General features: G+C 42.0%; 1 protein-coding gene and 1 long non-coding RNA gene across 3 annotated transcripts in view; one reads left to right on the top strand and one right to left on the bottom strand.

The window, feature by feature from the left end:
• The window catches only part of KLHDC1 (kelch domain containing 1), a 73,638-nt gene that overhangs the window by 44,181 nt on the left and 2,946 nt on the right, over positions 1 to 26,511 (top strand). For both annotated transcript variants that reach the window (XM_038407044.2, XM_038407046.2), the window contains 4 exons: positions 891 to 949; positions 15,962 to 16,074; positions 19,457 to 19,529; positions 23,295 to 23,379. In XM_038407044.2, the coding sequence (XP_038262972.1) occupies positions 891 to 949; positions 15,962 to 16,074; positions 19,457 to 19,529; positions 23,295 to 23,379 (330 nt within the window). The remainder of the gene's footprint in view (positions 1 to 890; positions 950 to 15,961; positions 16,075 to 19,456; positions 19,530 to 23,294; positions 23,380 to 26,511) is intronic.
• Positions 4,951 to 8,024, bottom strand: LOC122460494. The gene is made up of 3 exons (XR_006281819.1): positions 6,790 to 8,024; positions 6,311 to 6,404; positions 4,951 to 6,217 (listed from the first exon to the last, which is right to left on the bottom strand). It is a non-coding gene; the product is annotated as an uncharacterized LOC122460494 (long non-coding RNA).

The raw sequence follows: 26,511 nt of genomic DNA, 5'->3' as shown, positions 1-26,511 counted from the left end.
GATCAAAAGATTCAGCTATAGCTAAACAAAGGCTTTCAAAATGGATTTCCGGTTGCATTCACCTCTTATATAGTCAACATGATTTGCAAACCCTCCTCCTGCCCAGGAACTCGAACACATTCCATGAGATCAATTTCCACTTCCATAGCCTTCCTGAACAATGTACCAATTACAAAAATTTGTAAAGCAGCCACCTGGGCATCAGCCCATACAGTTACAGAGTACTATGCAATTGCACAAGACTTGACATCGGATGCTCTCTTATGACTGGCTGTCTTATCATGGCTCATGAATCCAACTCCGAAGCCCCATCCTTCCAACAAGGGGCACTGCTCTCCAGTCATCTAAAGTGGAGCACCCATACGGGACACTACTTGAAGAAGAAAGGGATATTCACCCTGTGCAGTAACTGAGGTTCTTCAAGATGTGTCCCCCTATGGGTGTTCAACTACTCACCCTCCTCCCCATTACTTCGGAGTTCAGACATGGACTATACGGTAGAAAAGAAACTGAAGGTGGTTTGGCCGCACAACACTATATAATCTCCAAAAGCAGCGCGAGACGGGGGGAGCGCATGTGCGATCCAAGTGGGCACTGCTATTGAAAATCTCCAATCACAGGCACAGGGAAGCAGACTCACATAAAGTGGAGCATCCACAGGGACACACATCTCAAAGAACCTCAGTTACTGCACAGAGTGAGTAACCCTCTCTTCTGATCTGGGGAATTTTCAAATTGTTGTGCTGAGCTACATGGGTACAAATTTCTTTTAATAGAATGTTACTTAAATACATAGTATCTAGGAAGATCTCTGAAATATTCTGCTTTATCACATGCCTAATTTAAAACACCTGTTTTTGAGCATTTTTTTGTTTGTTGTTTTGTTTTAGCAAACTAGAATGAATGATTTGCATTGTCTGAATTTAGACACTTGGATTTGGTCTGGAAGGTAAGTTTGGTCATGTGCCACTTAGTTATAGATAACAGATTGGAACTATTTAACAGTATGTTTTAATGCTATTATAGTAGCTTTTCTAGGAAGAGAATGGGAGTTTTTGAACTATTTCAACAGCTGTTACATTATTATTTCAATTTAATTTGTAGTGGCTACTAAACTGTTTTCTGTTGTGCTCCAAGGACCACTGATGCTATCAGGCAAATTTTCAGCACAGCATATAGTGATTTAGTTGCCTCATTTTCAGACATGGGTAAATTACCACTGAAATTTTACTTTAATATGTCTTTTTAACATTACCATCCCTATATGTCTTATGTTATGTAGATGAGGCTCTTCTTTATATTATAGGTTGGGGAAAGGTTTTAATGTATATCAAGACAAACATTTAAGAAAACCCTCAAAGAGTAGAATTTACGAGGGAAGACTCGTAAATATTTACTTTTTGATAAAGTTTGTAAAATTATTTTTTGCTTCCTATTATTACGCTTGGTAGGGAGCATTTATGATAGAACCCATAGAGAAGATGAGTCACTGTTTATATATTGGTTTTCATGTAGCTGTTTTAGACAAACGTCATTTGATGGCCATTGTATCTGTTCTTTCCTACGTTGCCTAACTGTCATTTCATGCAAGGCAGGGGAATACAGTGTCTTCGAGTGTGTCCATGTGGATCCCACTCTAAGTGCATGTGACTTTGGTACAAGATTAGAATCTTTGAACAATAGTGTTCTTCGGGCCACTCCTGCACCTGCATGGTCTTGCGCCCCTCACCACCATCCAAGTGCAGAGTGGCCGTGATTACCCCTCAGTTCCTTCTTGTTGTCCATTGTAGTGAGACAAAACAAGCAGTGTCTGCTACTACCACTTAGTGGAAATTTCTTCTCCTTTGATATTTGTCATCTAGTTAGTCAGTTATGGTTAATTTCCCAATCAAATCATCTTTTTTCTTTAATTTTTTTTAAACATTTAATTTTTCTCTGGCACTTTGCACCACTATTATAACCTCAAGTGGCAGATTCTAAGCCTTTGGGCTTCTTGTGATGGACTCATTCCTCTTACAGTCAGCCATAACCACTGCCTTTTTTGTCTTAAGAAGAACCATGTGCCAGACCACTGTTCAGTTTGCCATTCTTTTTTTACCAGAACAAGGAAATCCAGGGAAACTTGGTTAAAGTTGTATCTTCTTGAGATCTCAGTGAGAGAAATTTCAGACCTTGAAAAAAGGGCATTAACATCTAAAATGGAACCGGTCACTTCTAAGTCACAGCTAGGCAGTGCCCGTATTAGTTGGCATGCAACACCTAACTTTCGAAGAAAAAAGGGGGTCTTCATCCTATCCTAGATCTGAAAAGAGTGAACAAATATATACATCGTCTAAGATTCAGAATGGTAACATTCTCCATCATCCCTTCTCTTCAGGCTGGAGACTGGTATGTGGCTCTTGACCTTCAAGACATGTACTTCTATATTGCAATCCATCCAACCCACAGGAATTATCTTTGATATACAGTAGAGCCCAGTCATTACCAATATAAGATTGTACTATTCAGCCTGTCCACAGCACTGAGAGTCTTCATAAAATGCCAGCTGTTGTGATGGCCTATCTGAGGAGACATGCCATTCACGTCTATCCATATCTTGACAATTGGCTGATCAAAGGCAAGTCTCACCAGGAAGTTGCCATAGCCCTGAACTATGTCTTTCACTTCTTCAGCTAGCTGGGCCTCATGATGAATTACAAAAAATCCTCCCTCAACCCATTATAGATGATAGAGTTTACAGAAGCCTTAATCAACTCCAAACTGACAAAAACATACTGTCATAGGGGGACTGGCCCCTTTAAGAGGGAGCAGGCCCATCCACCTGTGCCTGCTAAATTGCCTTCTAATGGGACTGAAGAGAAGAAACCCGGCATATATAAAGTGTCAGGCTGCAATTGGGAAGGGGGAGACAAGAAGGGGCAGCTTGGATTTGGTGGAATGTCCCAAGAGAGAGCAAGCTGCTGGAATTCCTCCAGAGAGCAATAGTGGAGAGCTGTTGCGGGAAGAGAGTTGGTAAAAGCTCAGGGCTAGGACAGCAGCTGAGGAAGTTTGCCTGCTGACCTCTTTTGAATCAACCAAGAAGGAATATCCAGCTAAACAATTATGCAGGCTGGTGTTCCAGACAAGTAACAGGGAGCTGGGAAGAACCCAGGAAAAATGTAGATCTTAAGAGTCTAGAAAGCTCAGAACCAGGACAGCAGTGGAGGGAAGTTTGCCGGTTGACATCTTTGAGATTGTCTCTTTCAGGGAGAAGGAAGTCCAAGAGAATAATTTTGATCTGTGGGAGAACTCAGGAAGGACTAAGAACATAAGCCCAGACCTTTGTTACTTTTGCATTTTTGTTAAATGCAAGGCAGGCAGACTCTGTTTATTTTGCACTTTTCATTTGGGCTTTGAGTTTGGCTAAGGTACACCAGGGAGAAATCTTGGTACCCGCCAGTCTGATTTAAAAAGGAAGACTGAAGAAGAGCCTGGCTTTTGTATTATGATGAAGGACTATACATTGGGGGGTTATTTTGAAGCATTTATGTTAATAAATTAGCCTATAGCAAAGGCATTATTGAACAAAAAAGTGAAGATGGAGTTTATGAAGACCCGTATATTGGAGACACTGAGGCTGTGGCACCTCTAGCCACGAGGGGACACTCCAGGAGGACCTGCCTTGTTACACACACCTTTCTGAGGACAGATTTCACCCTCACTAGATGATGACCACCAGCATCAAAATGAATCCACCAACCACAATAAGAACCTGCCTCAGAATCCTAAATCACATGTCAGTATGCATGTATGTGACACCAGTAGCCAAACTTCATCTACATACAATACAAGATTGGCTAAGGTTCATGTTTCACTCCTTGGATCATCAAATGAGCATGCACATTGTGATTCCCACTCACATACTGTCATCATTGAATTGTTGGTCCGACCCAAGAATGCTTAGAATGGGATCCCCTTCTCTACACCACCTCCTTAAGACACTGATACAGATCCATCAGGAACAGGTTGGGGCATATTCCTGGACAGCCTTCAAATACAAGGAACTTGGGTTCAAAAGAACAATATTCTACACATAAATATTCTAGAATTACAAGCGATCAGATTAATTTGCATAGCATTCCTACCTGTTTTAAAGAATTCTGCTATGCAGGATCTCACGGCCAACACATCTGAAATGTTTTATGTAAATAAGCAAGTAGGTGCCCACTCACCACCCCTTTGCCAGGACAGAATCAAGTTGTGGACATGGTGTCAAAATCACGGGATAACCCCAATAAATCTCCATCTCACAGGAGCCAACTATGATTTAGCAGACTTTGTAAGTAGACAATCTATCATCATCCCTGAATAGTATCATGTCAATATCAGAGATGCCAACTCTCCCTAATTTTACATAATCCTCCTGATTTTTATATGTAATTACAAAATTACTAATTCAGGCTTAAATCTACTAATTTTGCAAGCACACACATATCTGTTTATTATACGCCTATGTACAAATATCTGTTTGTCACTCTCAACCACTCAATTCCGACAAACACAGCAAATAGCACCTCGGCTACAGGGAGCATTTTTCTCCACCATCCCTATGGCACATGCAGAGAGTACACAGTGAAAGTACACAGCAAGGGTCTGATGGGAGACAAGCTGCGGCGATTTTGAATGTGTTGCGGTGCTGGTGGATTCACTGTCCAGACCACAGGCTGCATATTGTGTTCTGACTGCCCCATGTGGACCCTGATGGACTATGTTAATGCACTGTAGTTGTGACAGAGAAGGCAATTGCTGTCATATCCATTAGAGACCTTATTGAATTAAGTTTAAGTAGCTTTGGGGTCCATTGTATTAAATGAATGCCTTATATTCATTATTGTAAGCTGGGATTGTGTGTAACATCTCTAGGGGGAGGTGAATGCAAACATTGTGTGTAATGTCTCTAGGGGGAGGTTTCTGCCTCTGGTTATGCAGAATCGCAGCCTTTTGAAGCTACTTCCAGAGGGGAGCACCACTGTGTACTAATTATCTGTTCCCGGAATCTGAAGATCAAAGGCCCAGGCTATTCATGGGGATGCTTGTTCTGAGCTAAGGCTGTTATGAACTTGTAACCACAGGGAAACCCCTTTATGGAGTTTGAAGGACAGACTCCTACAAGAGCTCTTGTTGGAGTTGGGGGTGATCTCTAGTAAGCTTTTTAGCATGTTTGTAGGTTCTTTTATTGCTTTAATATGTTTTCTCTGTAATGCTTTCACTTTAAGAATAATGTGCTGGCTTATAAAGAGTTGTGTGGTAACTAATAACTGCTAGCAATTACCCTAAATTCAGGCTTAAACCTAGAAAATAAAGCACAGACTGGCAGGGCTGGTCAATCTGGCTTGCTGAGGCTATCACAGTGTATCCAGGAAACTGTGCAGCCTGGAAAAACCCTGGTCCGGAGGGAGAGAGGTGCAGGTGTCTGTCCAAGAGAAATGATGGCTGAGGAACCAGGAGCCTAGAATGGGTGCCCTCAGGGGACCAGAGAAGGGGAATACAGATGTGGTTGCCCTGAACTATGATGCTAAGTATGTAGAGCACACCAGCAGAGTCTACACAGGATAGCTGGAGCTCAACATGCAGCTTGGGCAGTGAATCCAGCTCCCCTGACCTCACTGACAGTTGCTGTGGCTTGCCTTCTGTCATACCCTCACTGCACAGTCTGTGGGGAAGGAGAAGCCAGAGGGGCAAATGAAGGCAGCAGTGGAGGAGGAGAAGGAATGCGACAGAAGAAGTAGAAGAGAAGGAGGATCATTTTGGGAAGGATGTCCAGGCCTGGGACTGACCAAGCCCTAAACTTCATAGGAGGGCAGCTTTCCTAGGGCCAGTCCTCCCCTTCTTTCTCTTTGGGGGTTGGGGCTCAAGGATACAATGAGGGTGTGGCCCAGGGGCTAATATCCCTCTAAGCTGTGTGGCCACGCAGCAGGCTATAAAGGGCCATGCAGCCACAGGAACCTCGAGAGGAGAGAGGTAGGGCATGGGCGGGGACTGGAGAGAGGAGCAAGTTGGAGCATGCAGGGCTGCCTCGGGCACCTCCCCCAGAGCTCTGTGCTGCCAGCGGGGAGAGAGGGGAGGGGCGCCCCCCCGAGCTCCGTGCTGCCAGCAGGGAGAAGGCTGGGAGAGTCCTCTGTCCCCGGCCCTGGGCAGCTTGCACCCTGAACTCCCCATCCCCAGCCCCACCCCAGAGCTTGCACCCCCCGCATCCCAACCCTCTGCCCCAAGCCTGAACCCCTCTCACACTCCAAACCCCTCATCCCTGGCCCCACTCCAGAACCCACACCCCCAGCCCAGAGCCCGCACCCCAACCCTCTGCCCCAGCCCTGAGCCCCATCCCACCCTCCGAACCCCTTGGCCAAACCCCCACCACACATCACCTCCATATTGTTTCAGAGTAGCAGCCGTGTTAGTCTGTATTCGCAAAAAGAAAAGGAGTACTTGTGGCACCTTAGAGACTAACAAATTTATTAGAGCATAAGCTTTCGTGAGCTACAGTTCACTTCATCGGATGCATTTGGTGGAAAAAACAGAGGAGAGATTTATATACACACACACAGAGAACATGAAACAATGGGTTTATCATACACACTGTAAGGAGAGTGATCACCCATTGTTTCATGTTCTCTGTGTGTGTGTATATAAATCTCTCCTCTGTTTTTTCCACCAAATGCATCCGATGAAGTGAGCTGTAGCTCACGAAAGCTTATGCTCTAATAAATTTGTTAGTCTCTAAGGTGCCACAAGTACTCCTTTTCTTTTCACCTCCATATTGGTGCACATAACAAAATTCATTCTGCACATGCACTTAAAAAATTAGAGGGAACACTACCCAGGGGCTCAACTCTGTCCCCTCTTGGCCACAGACAAGGAGATGATGGGAGGGGAGAAGGGAGAGGTCCCAGTTTCTCCACAGGGAGAGGAGTGGATGAGGAGAGAGAGAGAGGTCTCAGTTTCTGAGAAGAGAGGGAAAGGGAGAGAGAGATCCAAGCAACCTCCCTAATGTCCCAAAAAGTCTCAGAGCAAGGTTGGCATATATGCAGTATTTCACTGATGGGGAAACCCCACTATAGACATGTTTGCCACAAAAGCAAACACAGTGTCTTTTGCTTCAATGGAGGCATGAGCCAAGGATCCTTGAAAGACACCTATCTCATACTGTGCAATCAAGGTCTTGCATACACATTTCCACCGATCCCACTGATACCCAGTGTGACATTATCTGATTAAGTTATGACTATGTAGATCATTGTTGCTACCACTGTTATATAATCGCAACAAACCTTGTACAAAGTATGTCAAGTAAGGTGTCTATGAAAGAGTTATGATTTGCTGGATATGATTATCCTATTTGTATGCATGCATCATTTGTATATCTGAAGTTATGAATGTTAACTATGTACCTGTATTTCAAATGTATTTGCTCCTGTGGTATCACCCACAAGGTATTTAGCCAGCACATTGTAAAGGGACTGTTCAAGTTGAATGGCCCATCAAGGAACATTTAACTCACAATGAACCATGAAAGACACCTATCTACACCTAATGGACTTTCCTGTGTTCTAGCTAGAGTATGGGTAATGGCCTCTGCTATAACTCAGCAGAGCATGTTAGGACATGTGACGAGACCATGTGACACTAAGCTCCATCTTGTTACCTGTATTTTTCCACAAGCTGTGTGGAGGGGTTTGTTTGAAACAGTGAGTTTCCCTCCACATAGCAGAAGCTATAAAAGGCCCTGGAAATACCTCTATTTTGCCTCTTTCCTGCTCAAGCCTCTGGACTATGAACTTACACTAATGGGAGCATTCTATCCAAAGGACTGAGGACCTTCCAATGATTTGAAGCAACCAGAGACTTAACAAGCCAGCAGTTTATTCCATCACTGCTATAAGCCTGATCCAAGAACTTTGCATTTATTGTATGTATTTGATTCCTTTAACCAATTTTAACTCTCACCGTTCTTTTTTTCTATAATTAAACCTTTAGATATTAGATACTAAAGGATTGGCAACAGCATAATTATTGGGTAAGATCTGAGTTATATATTGACCTGGGTATGAGGCTGGTCCTTTGGGATCAGAAGAAACCTTTGGTTGATTAAATTAGTTTTTAAATAACCATCATTTTAATAAATCATCATTAAGTCTAGTGTTTTTGGTGGTGATACAAGGACTGGAATACCTAAGGAAATTGCTTTTCTGACTTCTTGTTAGCCAGTGTGGTGAAATAGAAGTTTACTTTTGTTGCTGGTCTGGTATATCTTATGGGAAAATAACCACCAGTTTTAGGGTATATCTGCCCTATTTCTTAGCAGTTTGTCCTGAATTTGGTATTCTCAGTTGTGACCCACTGAGGCACAGTGACACCCAGGTTAATATGAAAAATCAGACATGGGGCAGCCACTTGAATCCCAATAACTCCATACTGGCCAAGACAGTTCTGGGAAATAGACCTCCTCAAAATGTCAACTGACGCTCCGATAGTACCTCCAGACTGTCCGGTCGTAGTGTCACAGAACCTAGGTCAGGTACTTCACCCAGACCTGAAATTGCTACACCTGATAGCCTGGATGCTAGCAGGTTGAATGCTACTGACAGAGACTGTTCTCTAGAGGTATTAGAAATCCTTCTGCAAAGCTTAAAGCTGCCCACAAGAAAAACTTACTCAAAGTGGAAATAATTTTCAGTTTGGGCAACCCAACACCTGACCTGTTGGAGGCCCCTAGACCTAAAATCCTGGATTATGTTCTGCATTTGAAACACTCTGTTCTTTCATTCAGTTCCATTAAGGTCCACGTTGCGATGATTTCATCATGCTACCACCCCATCCAGTCATGTTCCCCCCTACTGCATTTAGATTTTTAAAGGGGTTACTCTATACTTACCTACCAGTAAAGGAACCCCCTCTGGCATAGGATACTATCCTTTCAAGCCTACAGGAGTTCCCCTTTGAGCCTATCTTGAATTGTTCTTTACACCATCTTATTCTCAAGACAGTCTTTTTGGTCACCACTATGTCAGCCAGAAGGTCAGCAAACTCCAAGCTCTCACAGCTGATGTTCCTTATACAATGTTCCCCTTATGTTTATTAAACCCTATTCCTTGGTCTTGGCAGCAAGATCACATGCCAAATTTGGTAGGGAAGTGTTACAATCACTCTTTAGTTAGTGGCAGTTACGATTCTTCAGTCCCACCTTGCAGATGGGGCACTCCTTATCAGTCACCTAGAATGAGCTCCAGGAGCTCCACAGACTTATACTCAAAGAAGGAAAAAAATGGTTACTCACCTGGTAACTGTGGTTCTTCTTTTAGTAGATACAGACATATATTCCACTTAGATGTGTGCATGCCCAGCGCACCAGAGCTGTAGAAATTTGCCTAGCAGTACCAATAGAGGGACGTCACTCACGCTGCATGGTTGTAGCTCTTCCCCTAGCTACATGAAGTGGTGCCGTCCTGACCTTCTCTCAGTTCCTTCTTACCACACATAGCTGGAGTCAGAGCTCTATGTGGTATTAACTTCATAACCTCTCAACTATTTTAGTTTTTTCCCTTAGTGTTAGTTGTAGTAGTTTGTTTCCTTGGTGATGCCCTCACAAGGGTTTAAACATTGTCCTTCATTTGGGGGAGCGATCCCCAGCAGCAGTCCCCACACGTGGTGCTTGCTCTGTTTGGCAATGCCCACATCAAGAAGCATTGCACAATCTGCAGATCATTTAAGAAATGGACTCAAGTGGCTTGGGATCTTTGCCTGAAGCAGCACCTGTTTGAACAGGCCATGCAGTCTGCTTCATTACTGAGGCTCACATTGGGTGAGAGACTGCCCTCAGGCTCCGAAACTGCTACTGCTTCATGTTCTGGAGCAGGCTCCTCTCTGAAGAAATGGAGGAGCCATTCCTCATTGACTGCACTGAGGAAAAGGTTACATAAGACCAGTCAAGACTGCTCCAGATCTCAGTGTGACTCTTCCACCTCCTCCAGGAAAAGGGTGGACTGACAGGGAGTTGGTGCCAGCACATGGGATGGCGTGGGTATGTCTAATCCTTCCCTGGTACCGAGTATAGAGGTTAGAAACCCTGTACCGTTGACTGTGTTTCCGTCCTCCAGGTGTGCATTGAGTCCGATACTGACGAGAGAGATGCTGGTACTGACTGTTTCGATGTCGGTGGTGTACCAGGCAACTACAGACCTTCTCTGCCTCTTGTTCCCAACCTCTCCTTTGGTCCATGACTTTGCCAGGGTCGCATCTCTATAGCCCTGTCAATTGAACGAGCTGCTGAAGCCTTGGGTCTTTTGGCATTGCACCCCCATGTTCCCCTTCCACAGGTTGGGGAAGCAGAGCCGGTACCAGGATCAGTACAGGGGACCTCTGTATTGGGAAACTTGTTGGCACTGCAAATGCTTCGGTGGCGGCTTTCACTGCTCTTAACGTTGGTATTGCCAGACACTCTGGTACCGCTGTTGACTTGGGACTGACACTGCTTCTGGCACCAGCATGCTTAGTACCAATGGTACCACTTCCCTTGGAAGCACTACTTCCTGCCTCGTTCCGGGCAAATGATGAGTCATACCGGTTACTCACCCCCTCTGGTCTCATTCTGTCTTTATCTCCTGGATCCCGAGATTCCTCACCGACTGAGTTGGGGTTGTCATCCTCCCACTCTCCAATGCCTGACCAGCATCCTCTGGCCAGGAGCCTACTGGTCACGAATGCCTTATCCATGTCGGTGGCCTCTGTAGAATCCATCAGATGCTCCTCAATCACAAAGGTCCCACTCTTCGTCTCGCTTGAAGGTGAGATCGCCAGCCAGGTTTGCAGCGGTGACCGTCAGTATGCCACAGGCACCGGCGGTCCTTTTGTCCGCACTGGAACAGTATCTTCCTTTCACTCAGTTAAGGGCCTCGTCTTTGTCTCCAGACAATTCTGTGCTGCCTGGCTTATCCTTCCCTTCGGTACCAGAGAATTTTAAGATGTACCAAGACCTTCTGAGGTGTGTAGCTGCTTCCCTCAGTATCCCAGTGGTGTTCTCTTGCACAAATTAGTGGATATCCTGCAGCCATCTGCTCCTGGGAGAGTCCCCCTCCCTATCAGTGATGTGCTCCCTGAATTGACTACGGCTCTATGGAGCACACTGGCTTTGGTACTGCATGCAGCTGAGCGAATTGAAAAGCGCTATTTTGTTCCTCTGCAGGGATTTTTGAGGGGTTTTACTCCGATCCACCCCCAATTCCCTTGTAACTACAGTGAATAAGAGAGCCTGGCAGGGCAGGTTTAAGTCCACACCCAAAGATTTCATTAACTGGACAGCTATGTCAGAGTTCGCAGACCAGCTGCCCAAGGCCTCATGAGAGGAATTTTGGGTATTTGTCACCGAAGGCTGCTTGGTACCTAAAACGTTCTTGCAGTCCACACTAGACATTGCGGACACCTCAGTCAGGATGATGGCCTCTGAGGTCACCCAGAGGAGGGCTTTTTGGCTGCAGAATTTGGGCATTGTCACCGATGTCCAGCAAGCCATTGAAAATTTGTCCTTCAACAGCCAAACCCTGTTTTTGGACAAAACTAACAAGATGCTGCACTCCTTCATGGACTCCAGGGCTACCCTGCAGTCATGTGAGGAGTATACACTCTGATGGTGCAGAGACATCATTACGGCGTTCAAAAGCAACCCCAGCAGCAGTATTGTCTGCAGTGCATGTTTGGCCAGCCTTTCCCTCATCCAAGGCAATGGGACTACCCCAGAAAGAGGGATAGATCCCATAGGAGAAAGCAGTCAGGGTTGGGGTTCAGCCAATCCATACACCATCCTACAAGCACCCATTTTGACTCCTTGCTCCAAAGCACTGTTCCAGTCATTGCTCCTCTCTCCTCATCTCCCCCCACTTTGGGGACAGGCTGGCCCACTTTCACAATGCTTGGGACTTGATTACCACCAACAGCTGGTTCTTAAGCACCTTCAGATCAGGTTATGCCATCCAGTTCCTCTCCACCCATCCCTCTTCAGGGACCCTCTCACGAGATACTTCTTCTCAAGCAGGTCTGCTCTCTGCTGGCTTTGGGAGTGGTGGAACAGGTTCTGCTGGAACACTGGGTCATGGCTTCTACTCTTGGCACTTCCTGGTACCCTGATCCAATGGAGGGGTAAGACCCATCCTTGACCTTCGCAAACCTCAACAAATATATCAGATTGGTGAGGTTCCAAACAGTCACTCTGTTGATTAGTCTCTGTCTGTTGTCGCAGAACAACTGGTTTGTTGCTCTGGACTTTCAAGATGCGTACTTTCATGTGGTGATTTTGCTGAGCCACAGAAACTTCCTTCAAATTGTTGTGGCAGAATGCCACTTTCAGTACACAGTGCTTCCATTTGGCCTCTCTTCTGCCCCTCGGGTTTTAACCAAATACATGATCGTTGTTATGGCGTATCTCAGGAAAAAAGGAATTCATATCTTCCTGTATCTGGATAACTGGTTACTGAGGGGCAGATCTAGAGAGGAAGTTCTTGCTCACATTGGCACCACACTGCTCTTGCTCAAGCATCTGGGTCTCAGCCTAAACACTGGGAAGTCAACCTTGGCTCCCACTCAGAAAATCGAGTTCAATGGGACCCTGTTAGATTCCATAACATTGAAAGAAAGCATTTCTGCTGACTGTTTTCAGACTGTTCGCCATCTTTGCCTCAGTCTGCAGTCTCAGCTTTCCATGACAGTTCAGATGTGTCTGAGGCTTGTGGGCCACATGTCCACTTGCATGCAGGTGGTCCAGTTTGCAAGGTTGTGCCTTCTCCCCCTTCAAATTTGGCTCAAGATGAATTACCATTCTATGCTTCACCCTCTCGACAGACTGGTTCATCTGTCTCCTCTGAACTCTTTGCAGCGGTGAATGCATCCAGAGAACATTTGGCAACATATTTCCTTTGTCTGGTCCTCGCCAACCAGGTCAGTTGTTACTGATGCCTCCCTGATGGGTTGGGGGGCACACTTAGGGTCACTGAAAGTGAAGAGACTGTAGTAGGAGCAGGAGGCCTTACTCCATATCTATATGCTGGAGCTTCAGGCCATCTACAATGCATGTCACACTTTTCAGGACCATATCAGAGGCTCAGTGGTTCACATACTTACCGACACTACCACCATGTTGTATTATGTGAACAAACAAAGGGAAGCACACTTCAGATTTTTCTGCCTAGAGACAATCAGGCTTTGGCAGTTCTGCATTGAGGAGACCATTACTCTGATAGCTATTCACTTATCCAAGGTTCATAATCATCTTCACGGCCCATCTCAGCAGATATTTTTCCCTGAGTCACAAATGGTCCCTGAAGACAAGTGTCCTTTGGGTCATCTTTACAGCTTGGGGCATCCCAACGATTGACGTGTTTGCTACAAGGAACAACAGGAAATGTCATCTATTCTGCTGTCGGGGGGCATCAATCCAGGCTCCCTGTCCAATGCTTTCCACCTCAGCCGGCAGAGGGCTCTCCTCTATGCCTTTCCACTGGTCCCAGTCATCCCTCAGGTCATCCTTGGATCCTTGCACTCACTCCTTGTATCTCCCAGCATGGCTGCTGCATGGCTGAATGAAGAGGAAGAACTGTGTTCTGTGGCTGTCCAACAAGTTCTCCTTATCAATTGAAAACCCTCCACCAGGATGTCCCTTTTCAGCTAAATGAAAGTGATTTTCAGTGTGGTCAATAGCCCATGGAATCCAATCAACACTGGTCTCTATCCAGGACAGTTTGGAGTACCTGCTACACCTTCAGATGTTGATGCCTGTGTTTAATTCACTGGAAGTGCATTTGGCAGCATTTATTGGCACTTCATCTCCCCATTCCAAGAAGGTCAATCTTCTCCAGTGCCATGGTAGCAAGATTCTTAAAAGGACTCCTTCATCTACATCCCCCCGGTCTGAGAGCTTGTTCCTGTGTGGGGCTTTAACTCAGTCCTAACGGTCTTAATGGAACCTCCATTCAAGCCCCTGGCATCTTGTCCCTTTCCGCTTTTGTGTCAGAAAACTGCATTCCTGTTAGTGATAACATCTGCAAGGAGAGCATGTGTGTTGCAGGCTCTGATGGCAGAGCGTCCTTATACACAATTCTCCAAAGACAAAGTGACCTTATAACCGCATCCAAAAAAAATTTCTAATGTGGTTTCTCAGTTTCATTGGAACCAGGCGGTACCTGTGTTCTTTCCTAAGCCACATTCATCTCCAAAGGAGTGGTATCTCTGTACCTTAGAAGTCAGGCAATGTCTGGACTGGACTAAACTGTTTTGTGCTTTGCCTCGTTTGTTTGTGTCATATGCAGATCGCATGAAGGGTCAAACGGTCTTTTCACAGACAATCTCCAAATGGATAACATCCTGCATCAAGACTGCATATGAAATAGCTCTGGGTAAGCTCCCTCAGTGAGTGCAAGCTCTTTGTACGAGGGCGCAAGCAACATCCATAGCATACATACATTCACAAACCATTATACCATAATTGCATATTCCAGGGTGGATGCACCCTTTGATGGAGTGGTCCTGCAGTCCTTGTTTAAGTAGGCTATGAGCCCTGTGTCCTGGGGGAGGTACTGCTTGTGAGTCACCTAAATAGAATACACATCTGCATCTACTCGAAGAAGAAGAAATGCTTATTTACTTTAACTGGTTCTTCGAGATGTGATGTAGACGTGTAGTCCATTACCCACCTTCTGTCCCCTCTGCATCAGAGTCTTGTTCCTAGGTGTTCAGTGCAAAGGAACTGAGGGAGGGTTGGGGCAGCACCACCTCATATAGCTAGGAGAGGGGCTATGGCCACCAGGCATGAGTGCCACCTCTCTATGGATACTGCAAGGCAAATTTCTCCAGCTCTGGAGCACTGGGTGTGCACACATCTAAGTGGAATACATGTCTGCATCACAAATCAAAGAACCACAGTTCCAGTAAGTAACCTTTTCTTCTCTGAGATGTTGTCTTCTGGGGGATCACACGACCTGCCCTCCATCCCCACTTTTTTTTAGTCAGGAAACTGAGGGATGGTTGCGGCCACTCTGCCATTTATGCCCTAGAGTGGGGAAGTATGAGGATATGCACAGCACAACGGACACTGCTATTCAGCAATTCCTATCTCACATGCATGAGGCACATGCACATCTAGAATTGGATCTACATGGACAACATGTTGAAGAACATGGTTAATATAAAGTAAGTAACTCTTTTTTTTCATTAAGTATCACAGATCTTGTTCTGTGATTCTCTCAGGTCTCCCAAGCTAAGCATCAAATTCTTGGGAGAGTCCCCAGGAGCACCTACCTGTTGCAGGAAATAGTTAAAGTGGCTCAGATGATGTGTAAAGAGGCTCAGAAGGTGGCACTCTTCACCCAAAGTCTGTATGCACCGGTCCCCCGCCATTCTGTTAGAGGGCACTGTGTCTGTGGAAGTGTGGTATCTTGGGAATAAGAAGTAAAGCCAAGGTCCCAGCCATTTGTAGTCATTAAAGATCTTATTTCTTTTCTCAAGACCAAGAGAACTATAACTCCAATATCCTGGTTACGTTTTAGTTTGAGCAACTGCAACCTATCTACTTAAATACTCTATTCAGTTTCAGTTGGACACATTATTCTTCACTTCCCATCCTAAAACTGTTCTTATATGTTAAATAATCACTTAAGTGGTTTAAAAAAGCAGTCCCTGTGTTTCGTACATAAGTTTAAGATTTGTAAAATATCTTGGGGGAGGAAAACATGCTATATAAGTGTAAGATCATTATCATAAGTGCTACTTTCAAAGAGCAATTGTTACAAGAAATTTCTTGTTTCAGTTTGCTCTGATTACACTGTAGCCTGTTTAATCAGGACAGAGCCCATTCTTATTCTAGAAAATGATGAGCTGCCAGTCCAGTTCAATTTAAGCATTCTTCTTAACTTGTTCTCTTCTTATTTTTTGTTTTACCAAGAATTCATATTAGTGGAGAGAAACCAAAAGATCGATCGTGGCACACTTTGACTCCTATAGCAGATGATAAACTTTTCCTATTTGGTGGACTGAGTTCAGATAATGTTCCTCTAAGTAAGTACTTCAAAACATATAGAGTCCATCATACATTTTAGAGCTAACCATGATGTTATATACATTCAACTTCATCATGAAGATGTTTGGTCCAGATCTTGTTATATGACTCTCACTCTATGTGAATATTTATTCAGACACTTTTTATTATTGTTGTTTTATATAACACTGATGATGGACATAGCACAGTACAGTGAGTATATGTGTTGAACAAATAGTCTTTTCACAAAACAGCTTACCATCTGATAAAATAAGAGCTAGAGTCTCACTCATGCCAGTCTAAATCAGGAATAACTCCATCAAAGACAATAAAATTGCAAAACTAGTAACAAAATATAATTCCAACACAATATGTGAATAAACATAACATTAATCACATTCTGCTCCAATCTGACCTACAAAACTTCAAGTAAAAAGTGAGAGAGCCTGCTACAAAGCTCTTTTTCTAATAATGGCAGCCTGTATAATTGATAAAATGCACAGTTGGTGGTAATGGTGGAGCTTCTGGTTTCACAAATATTCAGGGCCAGATTTTCAAAGGTGCCTTGACCCATCATCTGAATGTATTTAATGTGTGTGCATATCAAGTGTCCCGCAGGGATCAGTACTGGGTCCAATTCTATTCAGTATCTTCATCAATAATTTAGATAATAGCATAGAGAGTACACATGAAGTTTGCAGATGACACCAAGCTGGAAGGGTTGCAAGTGCTTTGGAGGATAGGATTAAAATTCAAAATGATCTGGACAAACTGGAGAAATGGTCTGAAGTAAATAGATGAGACTCAAGAAGGACAAATGCAAAGTACTGCACTTAAGGAGGAACAGTCAGTTGCACACATACACAATGGGACATGACTGCCTAGGAAGGAGTACTGTGGAAAGGGATCTGGGGGGGTCAAACTGGATCACAAGCAAAATATAAGTCAACAGTGTAACACTGTTGCAGAAAAAGCAAACATCATTCTGGGATGTATTAGCAGGAGTGTTGTAAGCAAGACGCAAAAAGTAATTCTTCTGCTCTACTCGGCGCTGATTAGGCTTCAACTGGAGTATTGTGTCCAGTTGGGCACCACATTTCAGGAAAGATGTGGACAAATTGGAGAAAGTCCAGAGAAGAGCAACAAAAATGATTAAATGTCTAGAAAACATGACCTATGAGGGAAGATTGAAAAAAATGGGTTTGTTTAGTCTGGAGAAGAGAAGACTGAGAGGGGACATAACAATTTTCAAGTACATAAACAGTTGTTACAAGGAGGGAGAAAAATTGTTCTCGTTAACCTCTGAGGCTAAGACAAGAAGCAATGGGCTTAAATTGCAGGAAGGACAGTTTAGGTTGGATATTAGGAAAAGCTTCCTAACTGTCAGGCTAGTTAAGCACTGGAATAAATTGCCTAGGGAGGTTGTGGAATGTCCGCCATTGGAGATTTTTAAGAGCAGGTTGGACAAACACCTTTCAGGGATGGTTTAGATAATACTCAGTCCTTCCATGAGTGGACTGGACTAGATGACCTCTTGAGTTCGCGTCCAGTCTTATGATTCTATGATTTGCACAGACAAATTTGGGATTTGACACTGCACTCTTTTATTCAGGCAACACTCCCATTCATTTTAAGAGTTTTGCCTGGATAATGATTTGGACTGTAAGATTGCATCTTCTGTCCTTTACAGATATGAGTGATTGTCCATGCAATCACTTTTTAGCAACCATTTTTTAAAAGCCTGTCACTTAACATCTATTTTGGATTAATCAAATAATAAAAATATTGCTACTGTCCTTGCAAATTAAGGAATTTTATTTTTATTAAGGTATAAGATGATCATTTATATACTTAATTATGGAAATCATGGTTGTAGTCAGTGTTACTCTTGCTGTTACTGCATGAAAATATTTACTATGCAAAATAAAGGCCTTAATTAATTCCTTCTTCATTGTCTGGCACCTTGGAGATCAAGCAAAAAGGAGACTCCGAAGAAGTGAGCTATAGCTCACGAAAGCTTATGCTCTAATAAATTTGTTAGTCTCTAAGGTGCCACAAGTACTTATTTTCTTTTTGGGAAGAAGGAGGAAGAGAAAAAAAGAGACAGAAAATGAGATAAAGAAAGTGAAGGAATATTGTTTCAATATCGGTTTTGTTCAATATCTTCATTAATGATCTGGAGGATGGCATGGATTGCACCCTCAGCAACTTTGCAGATGACACTAAACTGGGAGAAGTGGTAGATATGCTGGAGGGTAGGGAGAGGGTTCAGAGGGACCTAGACAAATTAGAGGATTGGGCCAAAAGAAATCTGATGAAGTTCAACAAGGACAAGTGCAGAGTCCTAGGGACCGAGTGGCTAGGCAGCAGTTCTGCAGAAAAGGACCTATGGGTTACAGTGGACGAGAAGCTGGATATGAGTCAACAGTGTGCCCTTGTTGCCAAGAAGGCACACAGCATTTTGAGCTGTATAAGTAGGAGCATTGCCAGCAGATCGAGGGACGTGATCATTCCCCTATATTTGACATTGGTGAGGCCACATCTGGAGTACTGTCCAGTTTTGGGCCCCACACTACAAGAAAGATGTGGAAAAATTGGAAAGCGTCCAGCAGAGGGCAACAAAAATGATTAGGGGGCTGGAACACATGACTTATGAGGAGAGGTTGAAGGAACTGGGATTATTTAGTCTGCAGAATTGAAGAATGAGGGGGAATTTGATAGCTGCTTTCAACTACCTGAAAGGGGGTTCCAAAGAGGATGGATCTAGACTGTTCTCAGTGGTAGCAGATGACAGAACAAGGAGTAATGGTCTCAAGTTGTGGTGGGAAAGGTTTAGGTTGGATATTAGGAAAAACTTTTTCACTAGGAGGGTGGTGAAGCATTGGAATGGGTTACCTAGGGAGGTAGTGGAATCTCCTTCCTTAGAAGTTTTTAATGTCAGGGCTTGTCAAAGCCCTGGCTGGGATGATTTAGTTGGGGATTGTTCCTGGTTTGAGCAGGGGGTTGGACTAGATGACCTCCTGAGGTCCCTTCCAACCCTGATATTCTATGATTCTATGATTGGGGGAGTACTTTAAGATTTGTAGAGTCCCTGGGACACAGCAGTCTTCATTCTGATTAATATAGTCCTGTCATTTAAAAATAGTCTCTGATTTGACTTGTATATTTTATATTGTGTTTTTAACTCCAGATTTCAGAGTAGCTAACTTTATCTTTTGTGACAAAAAAGAACTCACAAGTTAAGTTATGAAGACTCTAAAATTATGGTAGTTAATTCATTAACATGGTAGTCATTCTTTTGAAGTTAGGCATTTTAGACTGTAGAGCTCTTTGTACAAAACAAAAGGTAATATCTTATTCACCAAGGAATAATTCTAAGATGCATATTTTCCTTATTTGCAGGTGACGGTTGGATTCATAATGTCACAACAAATGGATGGAAACAACTTACCCACTTACCTAAGAGTAGGCCTAGGTATAAAAAAATAAGTCAGCATTTGCTGAAATTTTAGAATATTTTGAAATATGATTAAAAAAGGTATTAAATCAGAACACCTCCCTTTAAAATAATGTATTAAAATATTTTACAAAATGAGCTCGACATAATTGAACAGCTTGCTTTATATAAGTAGTTTTATTCTTTTTCATTATTAGGCATAGTCTTTTTTTATTTTCAAGATTTGTTATTTAAATTGCTTGCTGGCACTAAAAGGGTGTTTGTAATGAAAGGGGTGCAGACTAAATTCACTTGATGTTTTACTTCCAAATAGGTAGATATCAGAAATATGTAAAAGTAAAATGTGTAGCACTTCTGCTAATTAACACTCGATTTAGTAATATACAACTACATGAACCATGAAAGTTCATTATTTTTAGAAGAGACAGAACCAGGGAAATGATGTTGCACTCTTTAGGATTCAAAGGAAGTTTAAATAATAGTCCTTTCTGTTTTTTTCCTGAACAGAAATAGCTAATGACACTTATTGTTTTGCATAAATTAATTTAATACAAAACAACAGTGATTGGGTTTAAATTGCAGTATTTTGAAAGACTATAATTTTTTTAGTGGACTTAATTACTGACCAAAAAGGGTCCAGTTCAAACATCCAGTGTCTACATCTTTTAGATTTGCACAAGTAGACTTTTTTTAGAGCTTGTGTAGAACAAAAACATAATTTAATTTTATGGAATTAGAGCAAAGGAAATGTGTGATTCTTTCCATGTCTGACTGAAGTAAGTAAGTCTCATGTTCTAAACATGGATATTATACAGATAGTGCCATTGAAAAAGGGTACTTACTGCATCAGGGTACACTTTTTTATTTTTGCCAACATTTCCAGCATTCCCTATATTTAGAATCCAAATACTATAAATACCTAGGTAAATTTAATTACTGCAGGTGGTACATATCCAGTTTTTAAAAGGACTTTATATGTTCACCGGGTGTTTCCAGGTTTCTTCCTGAATTAATTACCACTGCAATATATCTGCTATATTTAGTTTAATTATAATAGGATTGTTACACCAGATCTGGTTGAAATTTAGGAAAACACCTTAAAGCACAAGTGTTAGTAATCATACTTAGCTTTCGACATCACTTTCCATCCATAGATCTAAATGTGCTTTAGGCAAGAAGGTGAGTATCATTATCCATGTTTTACTGATGAGGAAATTGAGACACAGAGAAATGGAGTGACTTGTCCTGGGTAACATAGCAAGTCAGTAGCGGAGTAAGAATTAAAACAGTTGTCCTCTGACTCACAGTACAATCTCCTCTCTACATTACCTCACATAAAGTAGCTGCTGGGCCACACTGCCTCCCACAGAGTAATCAAGCTGTGGGTGAGTGTCCAGTGTGAGGACAGCCAAAGGGCTGTAGCGCAGTCACCATTCCAGACTGTAGGTTAGAATAGTATCTTTGGCCCCTGTGCAGAGATTCTTGGCCAGTGGATCTATATGGGCTTGATGCAGAACCTGCTGAAATCAAGTAAAGTTTTCCTGTTGACTGCTATGGGCTTTGCATCAGGCCATATAAACACAGATCTACTGGCTTCTAATCTGGCCCACTCTGGAAATCCCCTTCCATGCTGGCCTATTTGGAGTTGGTTCAGAGCACATTTTCAGTACTGTATCTGTGCCCTATCTCCTGATATATGCATAGGGTTATTGCAGGGCCTTCAGAACACAGGCGGCTTTGGTCAGGCCTTCTGCAGTGGGATGAATTTGAGAACAGGGTCTTAAAATTAGGGTTGCCAACTCTGACTGAAGCTATTCCAGGAGATTTTTTTTTCCAACATAACATAATGTCATTGGCAAAAAAAGTATACGTGTATATCCCTATATAAAGATATAGCTTATATCACATGCATAAGTGCATGAATGTATTTTCTTGAGTTTCCTACAAAACTTTTTCATTTATGACAATCCCCCAAAATAATTTATGTAAGAGACTGTTTTTCTGTTTCTAATTATGCATAATAAACTGTCACTCTTATTATAGACCTACAGCATTGAATGAACCTTGTGTGTCTTGCTGGAAAAAGTGTTTTGGTTTTTGGTTCGGTTTTTAATTGCACCTAGGCTAAGACTTTGCATGCCAAGTTTCTTTCCAGCATGAATTTTTTGTTTGTTATAAACTCCCAGTGTTTAACTAAAGGATAAACTATGTCATCGCTATAATTCTAGGTAGAGAGTCTGTATAAAAAGGTTACATTAATTCATCTTATGTACTATGTAAATAACATGCTTTATTAGAATGTTTAGGTGATAAGTTAGAGCAGCTGTGAGAGGACATAAACTCTATCAGTCTATAGAAAAAAGCATCAGGTTTCAAGCTAGAATGTCAAGAAAGTCAAGGCAGGAAAGGCTTTCCAGTGTTCTTCGATGATCAAGTCCAGGCCAGAGTTTTCCTAATGCAGATAAGACAGAGACAGATCTATCTACAGGTATGAGGAAGAGAAAAGGTGGGATAGTTTAGTGTAAGGAGAACAGTGAATAATTGCTGAAATGAATGACGTAAGAAAATGTGAGTGAATTTAGTTTTGCATGAAAATTTCCATTTATGCATACTTTTTAGTAATTAAAACATAACAGAAGGGGCCAAATTCTACATTGACTTACACCCAATGCTATCCTGTTTACCTGAGTGGGGTTACACTTGGCACAAGACAGTGCAGAATTCGGTCAGTTAATTCTAATAATAATAACAATAACTAAATGCTGTACAGTGAAAACCTACTCATATGAATCGTTGATAAAATAATAAGTTTATAAGAATCACTTTGCTCCAAAACATTTTATATACACAACACAAACAAAACTTCTCCTGCTGAGCATGAATGTGGAAATTGTCACAATCAGAAAGTGATCTGCATGAATTAGAATGAGGAAGAAAAAGGATGGATGGGACCTGACAGAGAAAAACCTGTGTTCTGAGACTCAATCCTAAAATTCAGGAATAAGAGTCAACACAAAAGAGCCCATAATCCCAATTTGCTAGTACTTGTTAATTAAAAAATAAAAGTGGAAAACTGATATAAAAATAAAATACTTACTATATGTAAACATTTACCAAGATACTTATGAGTTTTCCACTGTAGTGTTCTGTGTAAAATAACGATAGGTAAGCCAATATGTGTGTGTGTGTGTGTGTGTGTGTATATATATATATATATATATATATAAAATAAAAAAACTATACTACAAATCAGCCAGACAGCCACATTAATATGTCGGTCTGAAAGTTCTCTTAAGGTAAAATGGCTAGTCATATTCCTTTCCATTACTTTTTAATCCTCTTATACAAGTATAGAAGTGAATAATTTGATCTTTCAGCATGGTTCCTGAGTGTTGAAGCCTCCTGAAATATTTTTTATACAATAAGCATTTAATAAAATTCCTCTTGGTAAGTAGTGAAAGACCAGTAAGAATTCAATTTGTCTGTTCATGAGTATTGGATTCATAGCATTTATAAAATTGACTGCTCCATTTAACCAAATTTATCATGTCATTATTAAATTTTCTTTTCAAATGAATCTTTTGAGATATGAGAAATGAGGGGGAAATCATGTGATGTGGATGAGGTTATAGTCATTCAGGTAAAGGTCCTGCTTCCCTGAATCTTATATTAAAACATTTAAAATTAGCTAATTTAGATTTGTTTAGTTGAGAATATGCAAATAAACTATTATTATTATTTTATTTATTAAGCTATTCATTTTATTTATAAATTTGTTTGTAGGTTGTGGCACACAGCCTGTCTTGGCACAGAAGGAGAAGTGATGATCTTTGGTGGGAGCAAAGATGACTTGCATTTTTTGGACACAGTCAGTAAATTTAATAATGAAGTCTTAGTATACATTAATTAAAAAAACATTAATTCAACATTATTGCTGAGAATTTAAGTGCATGAAGATCAGGACATTCAAGGCCAACTGTTCAGTTGGTATAAATCAGTATAATGTCTTGACTTAGATTCCCAGATTCTGTGGCCAAAAGGGATCATTGTGATCATCTAGGCTGACCCCATGTATAGCACAGGCCATAACTTCCCCCAAAATAATTCATAGAGCCGATCTTTTAGAAAAATCTTGATTTAAAAATTGTAAGGGATGGAGACTCCACCACGACCGTTGGTAAATTATTCCAATGGTTAATTACTCTCACCATTAAAAGTGAATGCCTTATTTCCAGTCTGAATTTCTCTAGCTTCGATTTTGAGCCACTGCCTCCTGTTATACCTTTTTCTGCTAGATTAAAGAGCCCTTTTGTAAGTACCTACATGGAAACAAATATTTACTGGACTATAAACAAGTCACCCCTTAACGTTCTCTTTGATAAATTAAATAGATTGAGCTCCTTAAGTCTTATCATTATAAAGCAAAAAGAAAAGGAGTACTTGTGGCACCTTAGAGACTAACAAATTTATTAGAGCATAAGCTTTCGTGAGCTACAGCTCACTTCATTGGATGCATTTGGTGGAAAAAACAGAGGAGAGATTTATATACACACACAGAGAACATGAAACAATGGGTTTATCATACACACTGTAAGGAGAGTTTTCAGAGTAGCAGCCGTGTTAGTCTGTATTCGCAAAAAGAAAAGGAGTACTTGTGGCACCTTAGAGACTAACAAATTTATTAGAGCATAAGCTTTCGTGAGCTACAGCTCACTTCATCGGATGCAGTTGAAGGATAGCCACTCTTAGGTCTGTGATCGAGTGACCAGAGAGATTGAAGTGTTCTCCAACTGGTTTTTGGATGTTATAATTCTTGACGTCTGATTTGTGCCCATTCATTCTTTTACGTAGAGACTGTCCAGTTTGGCCAATGTACATGGCAGAGGGGCATTGCTGGCACATGATGGCATATATCACATTGGTAGATGCGCAGGTGAAGGAGCCTCTGATAGTGTGGCTGATGTGATTAGGCCCTATGATGGTATCCCCTGAATAGATATGTGGACAGAGTTGGCAACGGGCTTTGTTGCAAGGATAGGTTCCTGGGTTAGTGGTTCTGTTGTGTGGTGTGTGGTTGCTGGTGAGTATTTGCTTCAGATTGGGGGGCTGTCTGTAAGCAAGGACTGGCCTGTCTCCCAAGATCTGTGAGAATGATGGGTCGTCCTTCAGGATAGGTTGTAGATCCTTGATGAAGCTTCAAAAACAGACTCCAACGAGAGACTGCTGAATTGGAATTAATTTGCAAACTGGATACAATTAACTTAGGCTTGAATAGAGACTGGGAATGGATGAGTCATTACACAAAGTAAAACTATTTCCCCATGGTATTTCTCCTCCCCACCCCACCCCCCACTGTTCCTCTGATATTCTTGTTAACTGCTGGAATTAGCCTACCTTGCTTGTCACCATGAAAGGTTTTCCTCCTTTCCCCCCCCTGCTGCTGGTGATGGCTTATCTTAAGTGATCACTCTCCTTACAGTGTGTCTGATAAACCCATTGTTTCATGTTCTCTGTGTGTATATAAGTCTCTCCTCTGTTTTTTCCACCAAATGCATCCGATGAAGTGAGCTGTAGCTCACGATAGCTTATGCTCTAATAAATTTGTTAGTCTCTAAGGTGCCACAAGTCCTCCTTTTCTTTTTGCGAATACAGACTAACACAGCTGCTACTCTGAAACCTGTCATTATAAAGCATGTTTTCTAATCCTTTAATCATTCTTGTGACTCCTCTCTTCAGTAGAGCAATCTTGATTTACATTATAAAGTTTTGGTTCCTACAAGAATTACAATTCATCATCATTCATGGATTGTTTGGTATTACTATATAGCGTGTTAATTTTTGTGTCCTAATGCCTATATCCAGAGCATAGCAACAGCCCAATTAGTGGGACGGGGGCTATGTAGATGTGCAGGGAAAAAGCCAGAGAGGCACACTCCAAACCCCAACCCTCCAAATTAATGGCACAACTCTGCTGAGCCTGCTTCAGCCACTCCTGCAGGAACTGACACACATCTGCATAGCTACAGATCATCCACTCCCTATGCTGTTATATAGGTGCATCTGTAGATCAGAGTTCCACGCAGCACAGAACATGTACTTGTGTGCATAACTCCTGTGAGTAGTCCCACTGAAGTAATGTAAATAGTTATGGACATGTGTGAATGTCTGCGTATCTTAATCTAAAAAAAACCAAAACAAGACTCCACAAGTAAGTGTAATAAACAAGAGGGAAAGGGGAAGGAAGATTATGGTAAAAGTAGTAGTAATCATCTGGTTACATAAGCTAAGCGTGTGTGTACACCTTGATGGTTCTGACTCATTTAAACTGTGTTTTAATTTTACTCTTCAGTTACCATTTTAAACGTTTGCTATCAAACCATAGCCCCCATTATTTGTATATTATTTATTGTAATTGTTTGTTTTCACTCTATTCTACTGACTATTCCCAGACATCTTTCTATATACCATTATTAGTTCCTTTTAAAATATAAACTCCTAAACTTCTCTCCCCCTAGAAGTCCTGCCTCAGATCGGGCTGGAAGGCCATCAAAGCTCTTCTGTTGTTCAGTGACCAGGGTTGGGTCCCTGAAGGTGCCAGATGGCACATACTCCATTAATCCATAGTAAAACATATATTCTGACATCACTGTTGTCCAGGGCTGTGAAGATGCCACTAGGGTCTGCCCATTACCTAAATCCCTTCTTACCACTTTCCCACATCTTTCCAATTCAAAAATCCACCTTCCAGCCCCACAAAGCAATTTTCAGGGGCACTTGATGCTTAAAGATGTGGCCCTTCAATGTTGCTGAGAGGGGAGGTTGAAGAAGACCCCAAAGTGTCCCCAAAGTCCTGCCTCTATAGGTATGTAGGTGGGGGCTCAGAAGTATTCAGTTAGCTATTTTTAATCTTTATAATATAATTGTTAATCTAAATATTCATAGATTGTAATTATATTTATGGTAATCCATTTTATATCATCCTGTTGAAACAAATACAAAG

The sequence above is a fragment of the Dermochelys coriacea genome, chromosome 6 (assembly GCF_009764565.3).
Source record: "Dermochelys coriacea isolate rDerCor1 chromosome 6, rDerCor1.pri.v4, whole genome shotgun sequence".
In the NCBI taxonomy this organism is placed as follows: Eukaryota; Metazoa; Chordata; order Testudines; family Dermochelyidae; genus Dermochelys; species Dermochelys coriacea.
This window is presented reverse-complemented; position numbering and strand designations above follow the sequence as displayed.